This window comes from Pseudonaja textilis, chromosome Z, assembly GCF_049901715.1.
Source record: "Pseudonaja textilis isolate UNSWEBS1 chromosome Z, rPseTex1.2, whole genome shotgun sequence".
Taxonomy (NCBI): Eukaryota; Metazoa; Chordata; class Lepidosauria; order Squamata; family Elapidae; genus Pseudonaja; species Pseudonaja textilis.
In genome coordinates this window covers 2,271,469-2,293,444 of record NC_142008.1, presented here as the reverse complement: position 1 = coordinate 2,293,444, position 21,976 = coordinate 2,271,469, and the positions used below count along the sequence as shown (strand labels likewise).

Below are 21,976 nucleotides of genomic sequence, written 5' to 3'. Positions count from 1 at the left end.
AATAGTTAAGAGATTTTTATTGTAATAGCTTTAATTACAGTGCTCGTTTGTTGAAATGATAACTGAAAACAAGTATACAAAACAGTCGATTACTGTATTGAAAGAAAACAAGGAGAGGGGTTTTTTTTTTCTTGTCCACAACACTAAACAAACCAGTTCTCATCGTGTTTTTCTCAAGTCGCAACAGCTCCAGCTTCTTCAGTGTTTGTTTTTTTTTTAATTATCAAAATACAAAAGAAAAAAACAAAAAGTTAAAATCTGGGATGGCAAATCTCAAACCTCGCAGTATGAAGGGATGCAAAGAGGGCGCTTCTCGCGTTCCAAAAAACGGAATCTAGACACGCCTAAGAACGGAAGGCGTCCCGATCACCAAACCCTCTCGTGTTTTTGGTATTCCCGCCCCGCCCCCTTTTCCCGGATGCGACAACGGAAAGCTTGTGTGACATTTCTTATTTAAGTTACAGTACTTGTGGCTGCAGCTGTGACGCTCGTGCAAGAGGACCGTCTTTGGAAAATTCACTCTAGGCTGGAGAAATTGGGGGATTTTTTTTTTCCTTTTGAAGGAGACAGGCTCCCCAGCGACAGAGGGGAAGAGGAGGATGGTGGCACTCATGGGTTGGAGGGCAAAACGTTGTTTTTTAAAAAATCCGAATCTAAGGGGCAGTTAAAAAGAGTACAGGGGCTGGTGTGGGGTGTCCCAATTTCTCATTAATCTGCAATCTCTAAAGACTTCGCTTTAATTCTGGGCAGTCTCCCATCCGCCTCCAGTCACAAAATGGCCAAGCGCTGAAAGAAGACAGAGGCTATTTTATGATCCGGGACAAGGAAACTTGCCGGCAATTCTTCACGTCTCGTTGCAGAAATCGCGCAAAGGGTCCTGGGCTCCAGCCTTTCCGCCTCCTTCCCACCAGCCCCGTCTCTTCCGAAAAGAAGCTCATACCCAGGCTTAACAACGGAGCTGTGGAAATCAGGCCTCGGCCCAGATCCACAAGCCGAGAGGGATCGCGTTTGGATCTAGCCCCCCCCACGCACACACACGACACAAATAAAACCAGATTCCTGGCAACCGTTTTTTTTTTTCCTGAATTCACTCACAAGTTATTGGGTGGTTAAAAAAACAAACCTTTTTATCATTTTAAAAAGAGCCGAATAACATTGCATAGGAGTACCAGAAACTGCCTTGTGGGAAAAACAAGAACTATTTACATTAAATAAGAAAATAAAAAGTTAAAACTGTTTTTTTTCTTTCCTGGAGTGGTTTTGCCACATGTACAGCGTGGTGGTGGTGGTGGTGGTGGTGAAGGACAAATCCTGTGGACGAGAAGAGATGATGAAAACAGTTTCCGGCACTCAATACTACGAAGTAGCACGGTTTGCCACATTAGAGTAAAGCGAGGAGGAGGAGGGAGAGGAAGAGGAAGAGGAGAGGAAGAGGAGGGGGGGAAGAGGGGGTGGAGAAAAGAGGATTAATTCAGGGGTTCATTTCTGGTTTCGGAGCTGATTGGACAACCAGTCCAGTCCTTCATAGAGGCCGTCCCCACTGGTGGCGCAGGTGGCCTGGATGTACCAGTTTCTGTGGCGGAGAGAATGCAACCCCAGTTTGTCTGTGATTTCCGCAGCATTCATGGCATTCGGCAGGTCCTGGAAAGGGAAGCAACTGGCTTTAGAGAAGGCGTTTCCCACCCTCCACCCACCCTGATCACAGCCGGTTGGGGTGGGGTGGGGTGGCCTATTTTGCAACCTTCCTAAAAAGCGAGTACAATTGAGGCCAAAAATGATGTTGCTAAGTGAGACACTGGTTAGGCGAGATTTGCCCCATTTCACAACCTTTTCTGCCGCAGTCGTTCAGTTAGCAACATGTTTGTAAAGTGAATCTGGTTTCCCCACGGATTTTGCTCCTCGGGAGGTCACAAAAGGGGATCACGTGACCCCAGGGACACTGCAGCCGTCATAAATATGAGTCAATTGCCAAGCATCTGAATTTCAATCACGTGACTGACTAATGGGCAACAGTCACAAGTGTGAAAAACAGGCAAAGTCACCTTTTTTCAGTGCCATTGTAATTTAGAACCGGTCACTAAATGAACTGTCGTAAGGTGAGGACTACCTATTCTATAACCAAGAGGCGGGTGTTACACCTATCACTTTCCTAATATTGAATGCCAGCAGGCCATCAGCTGGGTATACAGATAGTCCTTGATTGGAATCCACCTGTTTAGTGACTGTTCGAAGTTACAACGGCAATGAAAAAAGGACCGTCTAGGACCAGTGGTGGGATTCAAATAATTTAACCACCGGTTCTCTGCCCTAGTGACTGGCTGGGTGGGTGTGGTCGGGTGGTCATATGACTGGCTAGGCGTGGCCAACTCGCCATCCCTGCCTCCCGACCACTCTCCCTTCTCCCCCAGGCCTCGGGGCTTATACACAACACTTCCAGAAATGAAAGGGTTAACCGACCCTCAAGTTCCCCAGTGAAAAGATGGGGAGAGACCAGCAAAGCATTCTGCTCCCATCACCAAGGAAAGTAAGACATCGGAGGCTGAGGTTATTAAAAAGTAATACACTGTGTCATAACAGCCAGCATTTTCATACCTGTGGTGGCCGAGGCAATAAATCCCATTGACTCCTCAGAAGCAATTTACAATTAAAGCCCGTCTGCACCCCCAAAATAATAAATACATAGCAGGAGGAGGATTGGCCATACCTCTGTGCGTGCAATTCTGAAAGAGACTAAGCTAAAGCCGGATTAGCCCCTCTGGATGGCTGGGCCAGTAGAGAGGCCTGCCTGCACCCGCATCAACAGCCCGCTGGAGCTGGGCAGATGCCATGCCCCGATTCTGTCACTGCCAGCAGCACCATGAGGTTTGCGCTGAGAGAAGAGGGCAAACCATGGAACAGCTAATGACGACTTCAAGATACCTCTTTTAGCTGGCTGGAGGCACAGTATAGAGAATCATAATGCCGTGTTCCTCAAGGCATCTTCCGTGGCAGTAAGCCTAGCGTAGCATATTGTAAAGGGTTCAACTATCATCGTACCCCCCAAAAAAATCCCAATAATGAAAATAGACTTTATATCGTTTCAGGGATGGCAAACACCATGAAGTTCATTAGAAATGGAAGAGTACCTGCGTCTACTCTTAGGAGTGAGTGTGTCTGCATTGTGCAAGTAGTTGTAAGATTTTACTATTAGATAATTGTAGGCACACTGCACTCCAAGCGCTGATGGAGCCTTTGAGTGAGTAATCCCTTGGAAGCTAAATTAAGATTATTAATTATTTCTAAGCAGTGGAACAAAGCAATCGCCTTGTGATTCTACATAACTAGTAGGTTTTGGGGCAAGGCTGCTGGCCAAGATGAATAAGCTACACTTTGAATTTTTGCTGTGTGAAGTGTCCCCTGTCATGTACAAATCCAAATACTGAGCCACAGCAGGCTTGCTTTGCACATGAGTAGCATATGATCCAGACAATTTTATTTCACCATTCTGTGTTATATATGTAATAGTAAATGGTGATTTTTCCTTCCTTCCTTTCCTCATTCCCATCTCCTTCCTTCCTGACCTGTTTTTTGGCTGGTTTTGAAGCCATTTTTACCGTTTTTGAGCTATTTTCAGGCAGTTTTTCAGCCGAAAAATGGCTGGAAATGACCCCAAAAACGAGCCGAGGCGGAGGCAGCCAGTGATGGGATTAGCCAGTTTGCCAAACTGCTAGCATTTTAACAATCAGTTTTTGTCTGAACCGGTCCGACCAGCTGAATCCCACATCTGCATACGGCTGTTTTTTCACACTTACAGTGGAAGCATATCTTCATAGTCACATGACCAAAAACCGGACCTTTAGCAACCAACTCGTATTTATGATGGTTGCAGGTAAAGTGATCAACTGAAGGAAAATCCTCAAAACAAGTAAAAATTTCCCTGTGATATTTTTCCATACAGCTGAAGCTTTGAATCCTCCCTGATTTTTTTCATCATCCCAAAACAAGCCGTCGGGGAGATTTCTAAAATAAGACCGTGCAACAAATAGGAGGGCTAACAGTAGCAGAATAACAGGGTTGGAAGGGACCTGGGAGGTCTTCTATCCCAACCCCCTGCTTAGGCAGGAAACCCTATACCATTCCAGACAATGACTGTCCAGTCTCTTCTTAGAAACCTCCAGTGATGGGGCAACCACAACTTCTGTTCCACTGGTTAATTGTCATCACAATCAGGAAATTACTTCTTAATTCCACCTGTTGCTTCCTGTCCTGCCCTCAGGTGCTTTGGAGAATAGTTTGACCCCCTCCTCTTCTTTGGGGCAGCCCCTCAAATACTGGAATCCTTCGGTCATGTCCCCCCCGCCCCCCAGTCCTTCCTTTTCTCCACTGGCCAATCCCAGTTCCTGCAACTGTTCATCGCATTCAAACAGGAAGAGCGGTTCTCTGGGTCATCTCTTCCCACCTACCTGTTTGTTAGCGAACACTAAAAGGACAGCGTCTCTGAGCTCATCTTCTGCCAACATTCTCATAAGCTCTTCTCTGGCTTCGTTAACTCGCTCTCTGTCATTACTATCGACCACAAAGATCAAGCCTGAAAGGAAACAGCAATTGTTAAATAAAAATGTGCCTAGGTTCTAACAAACAGCCATCTAGAACTGTGTTTTTTCGACCCTGCCCGCTTTCAGGAACGTGGAGTTAAATTCCCAGATTGCCAAGACCTTTTGGGTGGGGGGTGGGGAGGAGGGGAGAAAAAGGAAAAGCCTGCATGAACTGGATGGTCAGGGAATTTCGGGAATTGAAGTCTATTTACCTTCAAGTTGCAGGTAATCCAGGCTTACGGTCACCATTGCTCCATTTTATGGAGAAAGAAATATTATATTTATAATTTAAGTCACAGACAGGGAGAGAAAAATCTTGCCACATTAGGCTTCAAGCAATATGAAATTGACTTCTGGGTGTTTGTAAATAGCATCCACAATCACATGTACCTTAATCCGATTTTCTTTGATTACTGGATTTCAAAACTACTCACACGAGAGAGTAAAGGCAGTAAACTTTGCAACGGTGTAAATTACTGTTTCAGGTGAACCACACAGCGCAGAGATTGATCTTCTTAGCCTGCTTCAAAAATTTCACATGCTGCAATATCAGTCTCATGCAAGAGAATTACAGACTTTGGGGAAGGAATATACAGAAAGAGAAACGGGATATTTTTTTAGACAAAGCTGGAAACTGGGCGGAGGGGAAGAGAAAAAATGTTGTCAATGAACTATCAGCCCTTACAGATGGGTGGCCTTCAAACTGGACAAACAAATGAATAAAAAGATTCTGGGTAAGAGGATTGTACACGAGGCAATTAAAACCAACAGTTTGTGTATAAACAGTTTCACAATGCAGGAGAAAACAGCACGCACACCCCTCCACTGTTGTTTGCATGCATCCCACTTTACTGCTCAAAGTTTTTATCAGCAAGATGTGGTTAACCTGCTGGTAGAGTGATGAAAAGATCACCCTGAAAGGGGTTGTGTGACCACAGGAATGAGGGAAGGACAGAGAGAGAGAAGGGAGGGAGAAAGAAAGAGACAGACCAAGAGAGGAAGAGACACAGAAGGCAGGAGGAGGAAGAGAGAGACAGAAAGGAAGAGGAGAGGAAGGCAGAGAGAGGGAAAGAGGAAGAGAAGAAAAGAGAAACAAAGGAGAAAAAAGGGAGGGACAGAGAAAGAGAGAAGATGGGAGAGAAGAAAGGATGCAAGAAAACCACCAACTGGATGAATTCCCCCCCCCCTGTAAACTACCAATTACACTCAGATAAGAAGCTGAAACGCCTCACAAACACTGCTATGTAACACTGCATTTAATCTCTCTTTCTTAACGCCAAACGTTTCTCTGTTTTTTCTCTCTCTTTGATTTAGCAAAAGGTCAGTGTTTCGTGTTTGGAAGAGGCAAACCCGATTAAGCAAAGGCTGCTAGTGTGCCAGGCACAAAGGATCGCCTAAGATCAGGGCAAAGGCAGAATTGTGGATTAGCCTTTTCCCTCCTGGTCTATGGCTCAAGTTTTCTGGGTATTATGCTAAATCGTGTATTTTCTTAATCCACACTTATATTTTAACAGGCTATGTGAATCTGGCAGCTATCAAGCCAAAGCCTTTGTTTGACCCATTTAATTTGGCAACTTGAGGTACGGAATACCCGGCTCCTAAGAGCCAAGCAGAATTGCACTGTTCCTCGACCATGTCAGCTTCGAGGTGGTTGGACTTTACCACCCAGAACTCTCCAGCCGACCTAGCTAGCTCTGTGTATGTGTGTGTGTGTGTGTGTGTGTGTGTGTGTCCCTGGGAGCGGAAGTCTACCATTTTTAAAGTTAGCAACGAATAACAAAGTTGGAAGGGACCTTGGGGGGTCTTCCAGCCCAATCCCCCGCTGAGGCAGGCAACGGTGTATCATTTGAGACAAATGGTCGTCCAACCTCTTCCTAAAAACGTCCAGTGTTGAAGCACCTACAACTCCTGAATAGGGTTAGAAGCTGTTCCACCGATTAATTGTTCTCACTGCCAGGAATCCCAAAAGTGCTTTCGAGAAGAGGCAACTGGACTTTCTGGTTTTTCTTTGAAGATGTTCTTGGAGGAGAAGCGAAATGTCTTTGAAGGAAAACCAGAAACCAGCTGTCTTTTCAAAAAGCACCTTTGGGACAACCATGACCTGGATGACTGAGGATCTCCATAGACATTTGGCTGTAACGGTCAGGAAATTTCTCCTTAATTCCAAGTCGCTTCTCTGATTAGTTTCCATCTGTTGCCTTCTTGTTCTGCCTTCTGGTGCTTTGGAGAATAGCGTGACCCTCTCTCTCTACTTTGGGGCAGCCCCTCACGTATTGGTAGATATTTGCTGTCCTGTCTCCTCTGGTCCTTCTCTTCATCAAACCAGACCTACCCAGTTCCTGCAACCGTTCTTCATATTTCTTAGCCTCCAGTCCCCTAATCATCTTTGTTGCTCTTCTGTGCTCTCTTTCTAGAGTCTCAACATCCTTTTTTTTTTTTTTATACATCTGCAGACCTTCTTCCATTTCAACTACCTTAGCAAAAATACTGAGGGATTAATGGTCACTAAACGAACTGTTGTAAGTCGAGGACTGCCTGTGACCTTCACATTTCCATTTGATTCATGCAGTTTACAAGATTTCCTGGTGACCTCGATGCAATCCTGGAGCTATTTAACGCTGATGCAGATTAAATAGATAGACACAGTATGCGGGTCTTGCAGAACGCAAACAACTCACCTTGTGTATTTTGGAAATAATGGCGCCAGAGTGGTCTGATCTTATCCTGTCCACCGACATCCCACACCGTGAAGCTAATATTCTTGTATTCTACCGTTTCTACATTAAAACCTAAACAGAAATAAGTGAGAGAGAATGTGCTGTTAATAGGCAAAAGATGAATTTTTCGATTTAAGGTAAGCCAATCACATGTGGTCTTCAACAACCCTTTCTCCTTATAAGCAAGCATTGCAACGTTATAAAGAAAAAAAAACCGTAATCTTTCCTTCTACACAGATGTTTCATAACGTGATATTTAAAAAGCTGAGAACCAATTTAGCGTAACGTTTGAGGCACCAGAGAAGAAACCAAATGACTATGAGTTTTAGTCTTGCTGAAGCACAAAGCCAGCTGGGCAACTATTGCCCAATCACCAGGAGACAGGGAGTTCTAGTCCCGCCTGAGATATTAAGCCAACTGTATGAACTTGGGCCAGCCACTCTCTCAGCTCTATAAAAGATGCAATGGCAAATCACTTCTGAAAAAACTTTGGCAAGAAAATTGCAGGGATTCGTCAAGGCAACCAGTTTTTGAGAATCGAACATTACTGAAGAAAAGAAAATATAAATATATTTAAAAACTACACATACACATGTGAAATACTATAGAATTCCAAGATCAGAGAGATCCTCATTTTACTGACCTCGGAAAGATGGAAGGCTGAGACAACCGTGAGCTGGTCAGAATCAAACTGCCAAACACTGGCAGCTGGCAGAAGGAGCCTGCAGTGCTGCATTCTAAACAATGTACCACCACAGGCATAAAAGCACAGAGGGTGCACTATACCTGTACGGGGTAAGCTGTGCCACTGGTGGCGTTTCTATTTCCCCTTTTACAGATATAGATGCAAGGAAAACCCTAGACTGTAACGCCGGGTAAAAACGCTGTGGAAAGGGACTGGTCCAAAGGCACTCAGCTGGGTTTCAGGCCTCAGGCAAGACTAGAATTCCCAGTCTCTTGAGGATTGGCCCAAACCCACCCGGCCAGTTTCCATGCCTATAGCAGAACTAAAATTCCTTGTATCCTGGTAATTGGCCCGGAGTCACCCAGCCAGTTTCTTGCCTAAGTTGGGACTAGAATTCACAGTCTCCTGTTGTTGGCCCAGAGTCATCCAGGTGGCTTAAAGGTGGCACCAGAATTCACCATCTCCTGGTTTCTAGGCCAGTACTTTCACTACCATACAAAACCGGCTCTCTGTTAGCCTTTTGGTTGAAGAAGTGGGCTCCTAGATTCTAATTTACTATGTATAAAGTATGCCACATAGAAAGCTGATTACCAACATAATATTCATACTTTTTTACTTAACTGTTTATCTCCGGAAAGTTTCAAGTGCAATTAATCAAATGAAGGCAATTTAAAGAGTGAATGCTTTTAGATAATATTAAATTTGCTATATTTTCTCTCAGGAATCCTTAGACTTGCCTTTCAAAACAAAAAAAGAGGGTGGATTTTATCCAAACAAGAACAAATGAACGACAATGTTCCTACACGGGGTTTTTTTAAATTAAAAAAAAAAAAAAAGCTCTAAGCAACATTAAACTTCTTCAACAGTGATACTCAGAAGACTAAACAGAAATGAAGGTTCTAAGTTCATGCCATTTTATCTTACCCATCTGGAAACAAATACAGGTAGTCCTCCACCTACAACACTTCATTTAGTGACCGTTTGAACGGCACTGAAAAAGGTAACTTAGGATCTTTTTTCACTTTTATGACCATTGCAGCATTGGTCACATGATTCAGACCCTTGGCCACTGACTCCTATTTATGATGGTCATATAGTGTCCCCAGAGGTAGAGGGAGTTGTCACGTGATTCCCTTTTGCGACCTTCTGAAAAGCAAAGTCAATGGGAAACAAGATTCACATAACAACTGTGTGACTAACTTAAGTGATTCACTTAACAACTGTGGAAGGTCATAAAACAGGGCAAAACTCATTTGACAAATGTCTCACTTAGCAACAGAAATTTTGGGCTCCACTGTGGCTGTAAGTCGAGCACAACTTGCACACAGTATTTCCACAATGCAATTTCATTTAGTTCAAGCAATTCCAAAAATGCAGTGCAGAAGTAAGACTGTGAATTAATTAACTGAAGTAACATGAACTTGGTTACTGCTCATCACCAAATGAGTAACCTACACAAGCTAATCTTACATTTTTATCAGGAGTTGTACAAACCGTATCCATATGCCGTAATTTTATTTTAAACCCAGATTTAACTGCAATTAAGAGATGCTTGAATTCTTACCTATAGTAGGGATGGTTGTTACTATTTCACCGAGTTTAAGCTTGTACAATATAGTAGTTTTTCCTGCGGCATCCAGTCCGACCATAAGTATACGCATTTCTTTTTTGCCAAAGAGGCCTTTGAAAAGGTTGGCAAAAATATTTCCCATGTTTGAGGATGTCGTTCACCCACTGGCCAAGAAAATCTGGAAGACAAAGGGGATTCATTAGCTCAATAAAATGTCTTGATCCTAGCTAGCCCCAAAAGTATATATTAATGGCCCTCAGGAATCCGGTGTGTGTGTGTGTGTGTGTGATTTCTCATGTAAACATTTGTACAGGTAGTTCTTGACTTACAACCATTTGTTTAGTGACTGTTCGAAGTTATGACAGCATTGAAAAAAAGCAACTTATGATCATATTTCACACAACTGTTGCAGCACACACACACACACACACACACACACACTGGTCACATGATCAAAATTTGGATGTTGGCAATTGACTCATATTTATGATGGTGGCTGTGTCCCAGGGCCACGTGATCCCCTTTTGCAACATTCTGACTTAAGCAAAGTCAATGGGAAAGCCAGATTCCTTTAACAACCACAGGGATTCTCATAACAATTGTCCCAAGAAAAGTTGTAAAATGGGCAAAAATCATTAAACGAAGGACTTGCTTAGCAACACAAATATTGGGACCAATTGTGATCGTAAGTTGAGGATTAACTATAGTCAATTTGTGGTAAAAGGTTCAAAACTGAAGCTGAGCATGTAAACAGCAGCTTAGAAGACAGTATTTATGCATATGAAATTGCCATGTATACACAAAGGGAGCAGCAGGTATTTACATCAAAGGGTAAAAAATATTTGGTAGGAGACAGGCCATTTGCTCCAATATAAAATTATTATAATGGCGTTCTTTGACACTACAGTAAAATGGGGAAAATATATAAGGACATTAAAAGATATGGGTCTGACACCCATGTTACTCCTAAAAGACAAAACAGGCCACTTAAAGTTTATTGACTGTAATTATATTTATAAATATATCAGGAAGGAAGGAAGGAAGGAAGGAAGGAAGGAAGGAAGGAAGGAAGGAAGGAAGGGACTGACTTCCAACAGAATATAAAATATGAAAATTAAATACATTTTTCCTGTTCCCTAAATGAGAAAAAGAGTAGCTAGGACAAACCCCCATGATTGTGGCATAATGCTATTCAACATTATTCATACTTAATTAGAACAAACTATGCTAGGAAAAATGTTAACAGCAGCAGGAATCGTATGATTATATGAAATTTTTCTTAATGAAAATAATATCTATCGTACCATGCATGTATTTTCCCTCTCTGGGTCTAGGAACCGAGTCTAATTCTAAGTTGGCAGAATCCAGTTTGACCAGTATGATTCTCTCAAACAAGACTGTGCACAATTCTAGAACCCAAGCATCATCAGATGCTTAGCTAACAATGCTTCGGGGATTCTCAATTTTATTCTTCTGACATCATAATAAGCGAGTTATAGTTAACCAGTGTCCATTCTTGGCAGAGGAAAGGCAGCCAATTTTTCAGAGAAGCACATTACATTAGTTTTATTACAGGCAGTCCTCAACTTTCAACTACAAGGGAGCCCAAAATTTCTGTTGCTAGCGAGACAATTGTTAAGTGAATTTTGCTTCATTTTACAAACTTTTCTTGGCCCAGTTGTTAAGTGAACCACTGTAGTTAAGTGAGTAACAGAATTAAGTGAATCTGGCTTCCCTGTTGACTTTGCTCATCAGAAGGTTGCAAAAGGGAATTGCATAACTCTGGGACACTGCAATCGTCATAAATATGAGGCAGTTGCTGAATATCTGAATTTTGAACACGTGACCATGGGGACTCTGCAATGGTTGGAAGTGTGAAAAATGGTCACAATTCAATTTTCTTCAGTGCTATTGTAACTTTGAACGCATCCTAACTGAACTTTTGTTAAGTCGAGGGCTGCCTGTATAACATTTATTTTTATTTCATTTATTAAATTCATTATATGCTGCCCATCTTGTGTTTTGGAACTAATAGCACAGGACATTTGTATGCTCTTGCCAACTTTCTGACGGGCAATGAAATGTTAGAACGATGATTTGGGAATACAAATTGTGATTACCTGGGAACAGGTATCACAGAACAGTAAATCGGTATTTTATTCATGGCAAAAGATCATCAACTATCAAGGAAGTTTTCACCTGAGCTGTGAAGAGCAGTTCCCCATTGTTTATAACTAGGCAGCTGCAATATTTAGCCTGAAATTTTTTTCCCAAGCACTGTATGTATGCTATTATAAATTAATTAAGTCTACAGAAGTATATTTAGCTCAGTACTTAGCGTGCCCTGTCATTACGGCATTGATTTCCAAGGGAGTCATTTGGGGAACTACTACTGAAAAGACACGAGTGCTTCCTTGCTATATAACACAGCTTGCTATTTCCTTCTCTTTCCTGCCACACCACCTGAAACTGGGGTGATTTGGGGGGGCGGGGGGGGGGATACACATTTTGCTGCTTCCCTTTTGGCTGGGGCTCTAATCTCTATTTCCAGAATCTGGGTCTACAGCCAGTGAGAGGAACATTAGATCTTTCCCCGCTTCCACAGCACCCATCCTCCAGCTCAGGGTGTTTCTTTGGTGCTCCTCTTGCAAATATTTCATTACCCACCTAGGTATAGGTAACATCATCAGTGCTAGAAGGGAGCGTGCTTGCAGGGGAGAAGAGGGGGGCCATGGGGCTGAGATTGGAGGTCTCCTTACAGATGTTTCATTACCCCGCAACATCATCAGTGCTAGAAGGAAGTGTGGTTTGCAGAGTGAAGGAAGAGGAGGTCGACAACTGTGGGGTCCTTGGGGCTCTCTGTGCTTGATTCTTCTCGCAGACAGTTAATGACCCAACTGGAAACACCATCGATGCTAAAAACTAGAACCCCATTCCCTTATAGCACTGATGATATTACCTAGTATGGTAATGAAACGCCTGCAAGAAAACAACCAATCTCAGAGAGCACCGAGGATCCCAAAATCCTCCTCTCTGCAAACCCCACTTCCTTCTAACACTGATGATGTTCCATAGTTGGATCACAAAACTTGGGTGCAAGAAAACAACCAAGCTCAGAGAGCACCAAGGATCACATTATTCTATTGTTTTTTCTCTGTTTTTTCTTCTGCAGGTCTGGCTCCTAAACTCCATGCTGTTACAGCTGGGATAAGCAACGTTTCCAGAGATTAGGCGCTGGCTTACCTGAATGCAGTTTCTCAGCATGCCTTGTTTAGCAACAGAAATTTTGGGCTCAATTGTAGTCCTAAATCGAGGATTACTTGTATTCCATTTGTGGAACTCTTTTTTTAAAAAACAAACAAACTTAGAAGCTGAGTGGGTTTGAGGTTCCAGTTTGCAAATTCTCCCACCCAGATATTCCTTACCGGATAATACAGGAAGAGGAAGAAACAATGGAGGAGTACAACACTGTATAGAACTGTTTGCCTCCTGGAATTGTGGGTGCTTAATTTCAAGAAAAGATTAGACAACCATTTGTCTGAGACAGCATGAGAACTCCTGCCTTGGGAGTGGATTGGACTAGATGACCTTGAAGGTCCCTTCTGATCCTGCCATTCTTAGACTACTGGGTCTAGCGTTGTCTTTGTGACCAGTTTAGTACCTAATTCTAAATTAGTTCTAAATGTGATGCGATACTTTGACAGCTAGCCCTTTAACACTGCAGGTAAGCCTTGACTTATAACAGTTCATCTAGTGACCGCTCAGAGTTACAACAGCACTGAAAAAAGTGACATGACCATTTTTCTAATTACGAGGGTTGCAGCATCTCCATGGCAACAGAATCAAAATTCAGATGCCTGGCAACTGGCTTGTATTTATGACAGCAAACTGAATGGGGAAGCCAGATTCACTTAACAACTGTGCTACCAACTTAACTGCAATGATTCACTCAACAAATATGGCAAGAAAGATAGTAAAATAGGGCAAAACTTTACTTAAGTGTCTTACTTACCAACATAAATATTGGGCTCAATTGTAGTCATTAGGATGGACTATCTCTATATTGGAATACAGTACAGATTGCTAGATTTAGCTAAAAATTTGTGATTTTTTTTTTGCTTACTATTTGCAGTGATGCAATTGATACCATGTGGGTTGAATATTTTGCAGTATTTGCAGAAAGCAATTTCCCTAGCTTTATTGTATGTGTCTATAATGAAATCTAATAAGAGGGTCCAAGACAACACTGCTTTATATGAACAATTTTATAGTTTTAAATTATTAAGCTGCATTACTCATTGGCTCAGCACATGCAGAAATAAGTTTTTACAGTAGAATAATTAAAAAGAGGAAACAAAATAGCAGTATATTATTTATTTAATTTGTATAGCCATCCATCTCATGAAGCAACTCGGAACTATACAAATAATATAAAAATGATAAAAATAAAAAAAATCATTAAAATTAAAATATTCAAAATTGAAACACAAAACAAATATAGATTGAGTGTATCAACCACAATATTTGATGAAAGCGCCATGGATGGAAAAGGCAAATGAAAATAGCAGTAAAGTGGCATTTCTTAGTTCTCCAAAGAACTACTTAGAAATAAGAATTAAAACTATGTTTTTAGCACTCAGCAAGAAAACTGACGAATAATGCAAAAAGTAACTGCTGTAATCGGAATTGTACTAGATTTCTTTGCCTACCAGCTATATAAAAAAAAGGCTGGAATAAAAGTTGCTATTACATTTTCAATTTGTTCCAGGTGAGATTCATAAAAATCTAATTATACATTCACATTTTATCAGTAGCCTAAGACACTTAAGCTTCCTTATAAGAATTAAGAGCAGGTGTTAATATAGTACTGATCCCCCCCCCCAAAAAAAAATATCTAGCTAAGGTTTTTTAGATGATTTTTGCACTTATGCACTGAAGTGGAGCTGGACAATATAACTCATAAATATGTACTAATACATTCTAGACAGTGATTTGAATTTTAAATTAAGGCAGTGATTTGCAGCAGCAGTTGTCATGTCACACAGATCTGCAACTGTGTTTTTTATAAGTTTAACTTGAGAAAAAAGTTGCCATATAACTTGAGAAAAAAGGTCACATTTTGTTTTTAAAATGGCAATACATGCCATGTGGACGTTTCCATAGGCTAAGAAGAACCTTTTAGCCTTTTAATCAGACCTGCTGGGAAGCCATAATATATAGATCCACAAAATTAACCAAGCAAAGTTTCCCATGCGATCAGGGAAAAAAAGTGTAGCTGCTTTATTTAACAAGTTATCAAAGGATGCTGAATTGAAGTTGTGACTTCAATTACAACAGACTTTGCCAATTTGATGCTTACCTAAATAAAAGTCCATCTTCCAAAACAAATTTATTTTATTTAGGTAAGCATCGAATTAGCAAAGTCCGTTGTAATTTCAGATCTGACGCAAACTGGAATTAACCCACATATTGTAAATTAGAAACAACCCACAAAAGTCACATTCCCCAATAAAAGGAAATCAACATCATCTGGTATCTTCAAATTCCACCTGCAGTTCTCAGCAGGGACAGCTTTCTGTTCCCACGGGAAGGAAAATCACCTAGCCAAAACAATCCTCACTATGCACTTACTCCCACCTCAAGAATGTATTGAGCCCGGGAAGAAAAAACCCTCCCTTATACAAGCAAAGAGAAAGAAAAGGAATATATGATTAGAGTATAGAGCTAAATAAACTGGCTGCACAACACATGTGTCAATTTCAGGCTCAACACAAGCATCTCTTCCAAACACAATTTGCAGCCCTCCTTAATTAATAATACAAAATATGAAATGTTAAAAATAACTTTGTTTTATATTTAAACAGAAAATGGAAATACATCAATTGCACAAATCTGAGGCTGCTCATCTCAATATGGGGCAGAGGAGATTTTTAATACCCAGGCAGAATCATATGGAAAAATGGCTGACCAAGATAGTGAAGTACAGGTAGTCCTCCTCAACTTACAACCACATGAGGTGACTCACTGCAATTGTTAACTTGTCACACAAGTGAATCTGGCTTCCCCATTAACTTGCTTGTCGGAAGGTTGCAAAACGGGATCACATGACCTCAGGATAGTTTCCGCAACCATCCTAAATATGAGTCAGTTGCACAGCATCCAAATTTTGATCACGTGACCACAGAGATGCTGCAACAGTTGTAAGTGTGAAATAGGATAGCTCACTTTTTCCAGTGTAGTTATAACTTTGAACAGTCACTAAATGAATTGTTGTAGGTCGAGGACTACCTGTACTAAAGCAACACATTTAATCAGTTCAGTCAAAAACAAGGAGGCAGCCGATGTTATTTGTATAAAACAGGTATAACAAGTTCCACCTGCTTGGCTCCCTCAGCCCCAGGAAATTTTCCTGCCATATCCAGCACTAACCAAAGCTTTCAGAACACCTTGAAAGACAGAGGGTGTTATGATGTGCTAACCTTGAAGTTTCCTTCTTCCTTCAGCTGCAATGCAGCTGCTATTTGCTTGCCCTTGATACAAGGGGTAACAGTCACCAGATTTAATTCAATCTTAATCAGCAAGCAGTTCCAGGTGGTGGGGTCCAGAAGGACCTTTTCTGGTATATTGTGCCCCTTGAGATGGGATTTTAATCCACCCTTTGGTCTTCTGGAAAGGCCTTAAAAACCTGGCTCTGCCAACTGGCCTGGGGTCCCGATGTGGGTGTTGCACGTTGGAGTACAGGCAGTCCTTGGCTTATGACTACAATTGAGCCCAAAATTTCTGTTGCTAAGTGAGACAGTTAATTTTGCCTGATTATATAATCTTTCTTGCCACAATTAAGTGGATTACTGAAGTTCTTAAGTGAATCTCACTTCTGTTGACTTTGCTTGTCAAAAGGTCACAAAGGGGATCACATGACCCCGGGATGCTACAACTGTCATAAATATGAACCAGCTGTCAAGCGTCTGAATTTTGACCATGTGACTGTGCGGATGCTGCAACCATTGTGTGAAAAAAACTCATAGGTCACTTTTTTCTGGGCTGTTGTAACTTTGAACTGTTACTAAACAAACAGTTGTGAGTCAAGAACTTCCTGTATTCCAAAAAGACATGACACCTTGTTCCATCTCCCAAAAGCAGTATACCAAATAACGTTTTTTAAGTTTGAAGCAGGAATAGGGATGGATGAAAACTAAACACTGCTCTCTAGCAGTTCAGAGTTGGAAGGGGTAGGTTAGATAACAGATCCAACTTAGGTGCAATAGGTTGTCCAGATCCTAAGCATCAAAAAACTTCCAACCCGCTTAAAGCTAGAAGTACTGAAAGGAGATAGAAGTTGTCCTTGACTTATAATTCATTTAGTGACCGAAGTTACAACTGCACTGAAAAAAGTGGCTTACGACTGTTTTTTCACACTTACAATCATTGCAGCATCCCCCATGGTCACATGATTAAAATTTGGACAACTGACTCATGTTTATGATTGTTGCAGTGTCCTGGGGTCATGTGATCCTCTTTTGTGACCTTCTGACAAGCAAAGTCATGGGGAAACCAGATTCACTTCACCAGGTTACTAGTTTGAAAATTGCAATGATTCACTTAATGATGGCAAGAAAGATGATAAAAAATGGGTTCAAACGCACTTGATAACTGCCTCATTTAGCAACAGAAATTTTGGGCTCAATTGTAGTCTATGACTATTTGAACAAGGGCTTACTTTTATTACCTCGAGTCATCTTCCTGACTTAAGACAAATTATTATTGTCTTAAGTCAGGAAGATGACTTGAGGTAATAAAAGCATTGTACTGCCATGTTCAAGAACCTGTTCTTCCAAGATGAAGTTGCCCATTGCCTTTAATGCATTATAGCAACTGTGAAGTGATCCCAGCTAGAATAGGATGGTTTATGGTTTGCTACTTTAATTTCAAAGGAAGATATAAATGTTGTATGATTACAGATTACAGATAATCAGAGTTGGAAGGGACCTTGTAGGTCATCTAGTCCAACTCCCCCCCCCGCCCAAGCGGGAGACCCTACACCATTTCTGACAAATGGCAGCCCAGTCTCTTCTTGAAAGTCTCAAGTGATGACGCTCCCACAACTTCCGAGGGCAACTTCTGTTCCATGGGTTGATTGTTCTCACTGTCAGAAAGTTTCTCCTTGTTTCCAGGTTAAATCTCTCCTTGTTCAGTTTCCATCCATTATTCCTTGTCTGGCCTACAGGAGCTTTAGAAAATAGCTTGACCCCTTCCTCCTCCCTGTGGCAGCCCCTCAAATATTGGAAGACCACTGTCCTGTCTCTCCTGGTCCTTCTCTTCACCAGACTAGCCTGGGCCAGTTCCTACAACCGTTCGTTGTACGTTTTAGCCTCCAGTCCCCTAATTATCCTGGTTGCTCTTCTCTGCACTCTTTCTAGAGTCTCAACATCTTTTTTATAATGTGGTGACCAAAACTGGATGAAGTACTCTAGGTGTGGTCTTACTAAGGCTTTATAGAGTGGTATTAGTACATTAGTATGAATATGGAGATTGCAAGAAATGCCAGACATAGCTGCATTAACATAATTGTTTCCCAAGCCTGTTCCAGACAATTATACACTAAATCCCCAAACATATTAGACTAAGCAGTTCAAGCCAGACTATGTGCCATCCGTAATCATGGGCACATTTCACAGAGATGCTTCTAAAGCAACTGATCTGAAGCAATGAAAAGGAAATGCAAGAAAAACTCCTTGAATATTTTGATTTTCATTGTAGCTGAAATTTACAGGAGATTACCTGCCAGATGCCAAACTGTATGCCCACAATTTATTACAGGTAGTGTTCAACTTATGACTACAAGGTCGTATCCCCATGGTCACGTGATCAAGATTTCAGCAGTTGGCAATCAGCATTTGTGATGAACAATTGCAGAGTCCTAGCATTAGTGACCTTTCCAACTGGCTTCTGAGAAGCAGTCAATGGGGAATCAGCAGATTTGCTTAACAACTGTGTGACTCACTTAACAACTGAAGTGGTTCACTTAGCAATCGTGGCAAAAAAGATCATAAAATCAGGCACAATTGCCTTGTTTAGTGATGGAAATCTTGGTTTCCAATGTGATCAAGAACTACCTGAACTGTTTTTTTATCTCTTACCTAGGATGAAGAGTGTTTACCCTATGTACATTCTTTAAGGAGAGCTACACAGAAGAGACTGCCAGCATTGTAAAAGAAATCTCCAAATGTTTCAAAAGTGTGTAGATTATGATAAAGATTGTATAGAGTAGCAAGAACTTTATGGAGGACAGTAACTTTCAAAAAGTTCTGATGAACAAACAAGGAAAAGTCTAGGCTGGAAAATAAAGGGGGTGGGGAAAAGTGAAGCTGAATAACTGAGGTGTTTGCTTCTGAATCTGTATTAGTTTCTGCATCTTGTTTATATTTATTTCTCCATGACACAAAGATGAAAACCTTAAGCTGGCCAAAATTTAAGACAGGCTGGTGAATGGAAAGACAAATAAGACAAATAAGTTAAAAATCAGAAAGTACATGTTAGAATCCACTAAGAATTTTTTTAAACAATGCCATCCTTGACATTTTTTATTGCAAAAGCTGGTTCTTAAACACAAAGATTAATGTTTAAAAATAAGTGCCCTCTCATTATCCCAAGTATTTATGAGAATAAAATAGAAAACTTTATTGGCCAAGTGTGTTTGGACACACAAGGAATTTGTCTTGGTGTAAATACTCTCAGTATACATAAAGAAAAGGTACATTAGTTAAGAATCAAGAATCATAACTATGAGGGGCATGCCATTACCAGATATTGGCAACATGAAAAGCTATTTAACATACTTCCTTAAAAAAAAAATTAATCAAAGAGGACTTTCTCAACTGGAGTGCATCGGCTGATCAGCAGAAACTAGCAATATCAATCTGGCCTGACATTTCCTGGTATTTCAGGAAAAAGAAGTTTATGCAATGAATCACGTAGTCCTGATGGCTTTGATGCCCAGAATTACATTGTACTGTAGTTGCCTGCACGGCAAAGTTCACAACCCTGGAAATTGGAATGGCTAGGAAAACAGCTTGGAGAAGCATAAGCCTGGAAGGGATCTTGCAGGTCATCTAGTTCAACCCCCTGCTCAAGGCTGAAGAACATATGCCATTGTGATCAAATGGATGTCCAATCTTTTCTTGAAAATGTCCAGAGATGGAACACCCACAATTCTGGGATCCAATGATTCATAGCCCTGTCAGGGAATTCCTTCTTATTTCCGGGTTACATCTTTCTCTGACCAGCTTCCACTCCTTTATTCATCCCTCCCTTCTTTCCCCTGCTCTTTTTTCTCCTTTCCTTCCTTTCCCCTCCCTTCCCCCTTAGTTCCTTCTTTCCTTTCTCCTTCTTTTCTCATTGTCCTTCCCTCCCCTCCCCCCCCATACCTTCCCATTTCATGGCTCAGTTTGCTTAACAAGCTTAAGGAAGACACAGAAAGACCTAGCTAAGGTCTTGTACAATAATCTAAGTTTGTCTAATGTGTAATTCACATTTCTGTCATGGGCTTAATATTTGATCCCCACCCCCCCAAATCCTAGGGATGGAAGGGACCTGGGAGGTCATCTAGCCCAACCCTCTGCCCAAGGTGTAGCGTCTTATTCACCACGCTGGCCAAATGAATGTCCAGACCTGTCGTCGCAGACCTTTTGAGTCCGATTTCCTCCACTAATAAAGAGGAAGAGTCTTCACCACCGCCACGATGTATGTACTTGAAACTCCCGAGCCTTGCGCAACTGTTTGTCCTGCTGATGAAGTCACCAGCAAGTGACTAAGGGATCCCAAATCCCCACCCATCCCGCGTCTTTGGGTCCAAATTCCAGCTGAGGAAAGAAAGAACCCCCATCCTCCATCCAGACAACCCCATCCTCCACCCCGAATCCTTTCATTCTCCTCCCAACTCAACCCTCCACCAGACAATCCCACCATCCATCCCCAAACAACATCTTCAAACCCCAAGCCCCATCATCCACCCCAAATCCTTTCATTTTCCTCCCGATCCCCCCATCAACCTCCCCCCAAAACCCCATCATCCACTCTCGGCGGCCACCCTGCCTTCTACCCCGTTTCATGGACGCTACTCAGCCAGGCCAAAGCGCCAGGATCATGTGTGTGCGCGTGTGTGTGTGTGTAAAAGCGATCCTCAACCCCAGAGCAGGGCGAACCATCCCAGATCCCGCTTAAGAGCAGCCTTCTCCCCCTCCCCCGACTTACAGTCCCCTTTTCTTCTGGGCCGGGAGGGCTGGGGGTGAGGGGAATGGTGGTACCCGCTGCACCCCCATCTTAGGGGGGCAGTGGGAAGGTCAAAGGAGTTAAAAAGCCGCACAGCTCGGCCGGGAGAACAACGGGCGTCGGGGACACACTGCCCCGTCCGGACCCGAGCTAGGCCCGTCCGCCTCAGCGCGGACAGCTGGCGAAAGAAGGGTCGGTTCGGACCGGGCCGCCGCCATGACTTCGTGAAGGGTCGGCTGCTTACCGGGCGACGTCGCGGGGTTCCTGGCTGCGAAGGTCTCCGCCGTCGTCCTTTCCGGGCCCGCCGGGTGCCTCACCTGCCTCTGGCCTTCGCCTTCCGCCTCCCTCACAGCTTCCCTCACTGCGCACAAGATGGCGGCTCCCGGCGGCCACGTCAGTGCCAAGGGCCCCGCAAAGCACGACGGGAAACGCGGGCTGGGTTGGGTGTGCTCTTTTTGTTTTTTTTTTTCTTTCCCCGTCTCTCCTGCTTTTTTTTTTTTTTTTCCTCAGGAGACGGACCACAAGAACGGAGAGGCGTGGCCAAAGCCCTGCGGAGGAGGAGGAGGAGGAGGAGGAGAAAGAGAGGAGCATGCGCGCTCCCCTTCCTCGCCTCGCGCGCTCTGCCGACCGTTACAAAGCGTTAGGGAAAGTGGGCCGCGTGCCCCTTTTCTTTTTCCAAAGGGGAGGAGGGGAAGGCGTGAGCGAGCGCGCGCGCGCGCCTGGATAAAGGGCGGGCCTCGCGGGGAACGTTATGTGGCGCGCGCGCCTGGAAGCAAAAAAAAAAAAAAAAAAAGGGGGGAGCCGGAGCGATTTCGTGAAGGGAGGGAGGTGCTTTTTTTGTGGACTACAAAGCCCATCATCCCCACACACCCCGGGTGGCCCTCCTAAAGGTAGTCCCCGACTTACAAGCAGTTTGTTTGCTGACCCTTCAAAGTTACCACGGCACCGACAAAATGTGACTTATGACCGTTTTTCACACTTAACGACCGGTATTGCGGTGTATCCCGACGATCACGTGATCAAAATTCAGACAGCTTGGCGACTGACTCGCATTTATGACGGTCGCGTTGCCCCAGGGTCGTGTGATTCCTCAGATCAAAACATAAAGACGCGGGGGCATCAACCCTGCAATTGAAGCCCCGACCTTTTTTAAACCCCAATG

General features: G+C 42.7%; 1 protein-coding gene across 2 annotated transcripts; it reads right to left on the bottom strand.

Annotated features, from left to right (window-relative positions):
* On the bottom strand, positions 1-21,183 carry ARF1 (ARF GTPase 1). Of its 2 annotated transcripts, none has more exons than XM_026720341.2 (5): positions 21,059-21,183; positions 9,541-9,724; positions 7,253-7,363; positions 4,443-4,567; positions 1-1,641 (listed from the first exon to the last, which is right to left on the bottom strand). In XM_026720341.2, the coding sequence occupies exons 2-5, from the start codon at positions 9,686-9,688 to the stop codon at positions 1,480-1,482; spliced, it is 546 nt and encodes a 181-aa protein (XP_026576126.1). In that variant the 5' UTR covers positions 9,689-9,724; positions 21,059-21,183; the 3' UTR covers positions 1-1,479. The 2 variants fall into 2 exon arrangements, with proteins under 2 accessions (XP_026576126.1, XP_087771801.1); XM_087915675.1 differs by lacking the exon at positions 21,059-21,183 and adding an exon at positions 20,215-20,329.
* Positions 21,184-21,976: the final 793 nt, after the last annotated feature.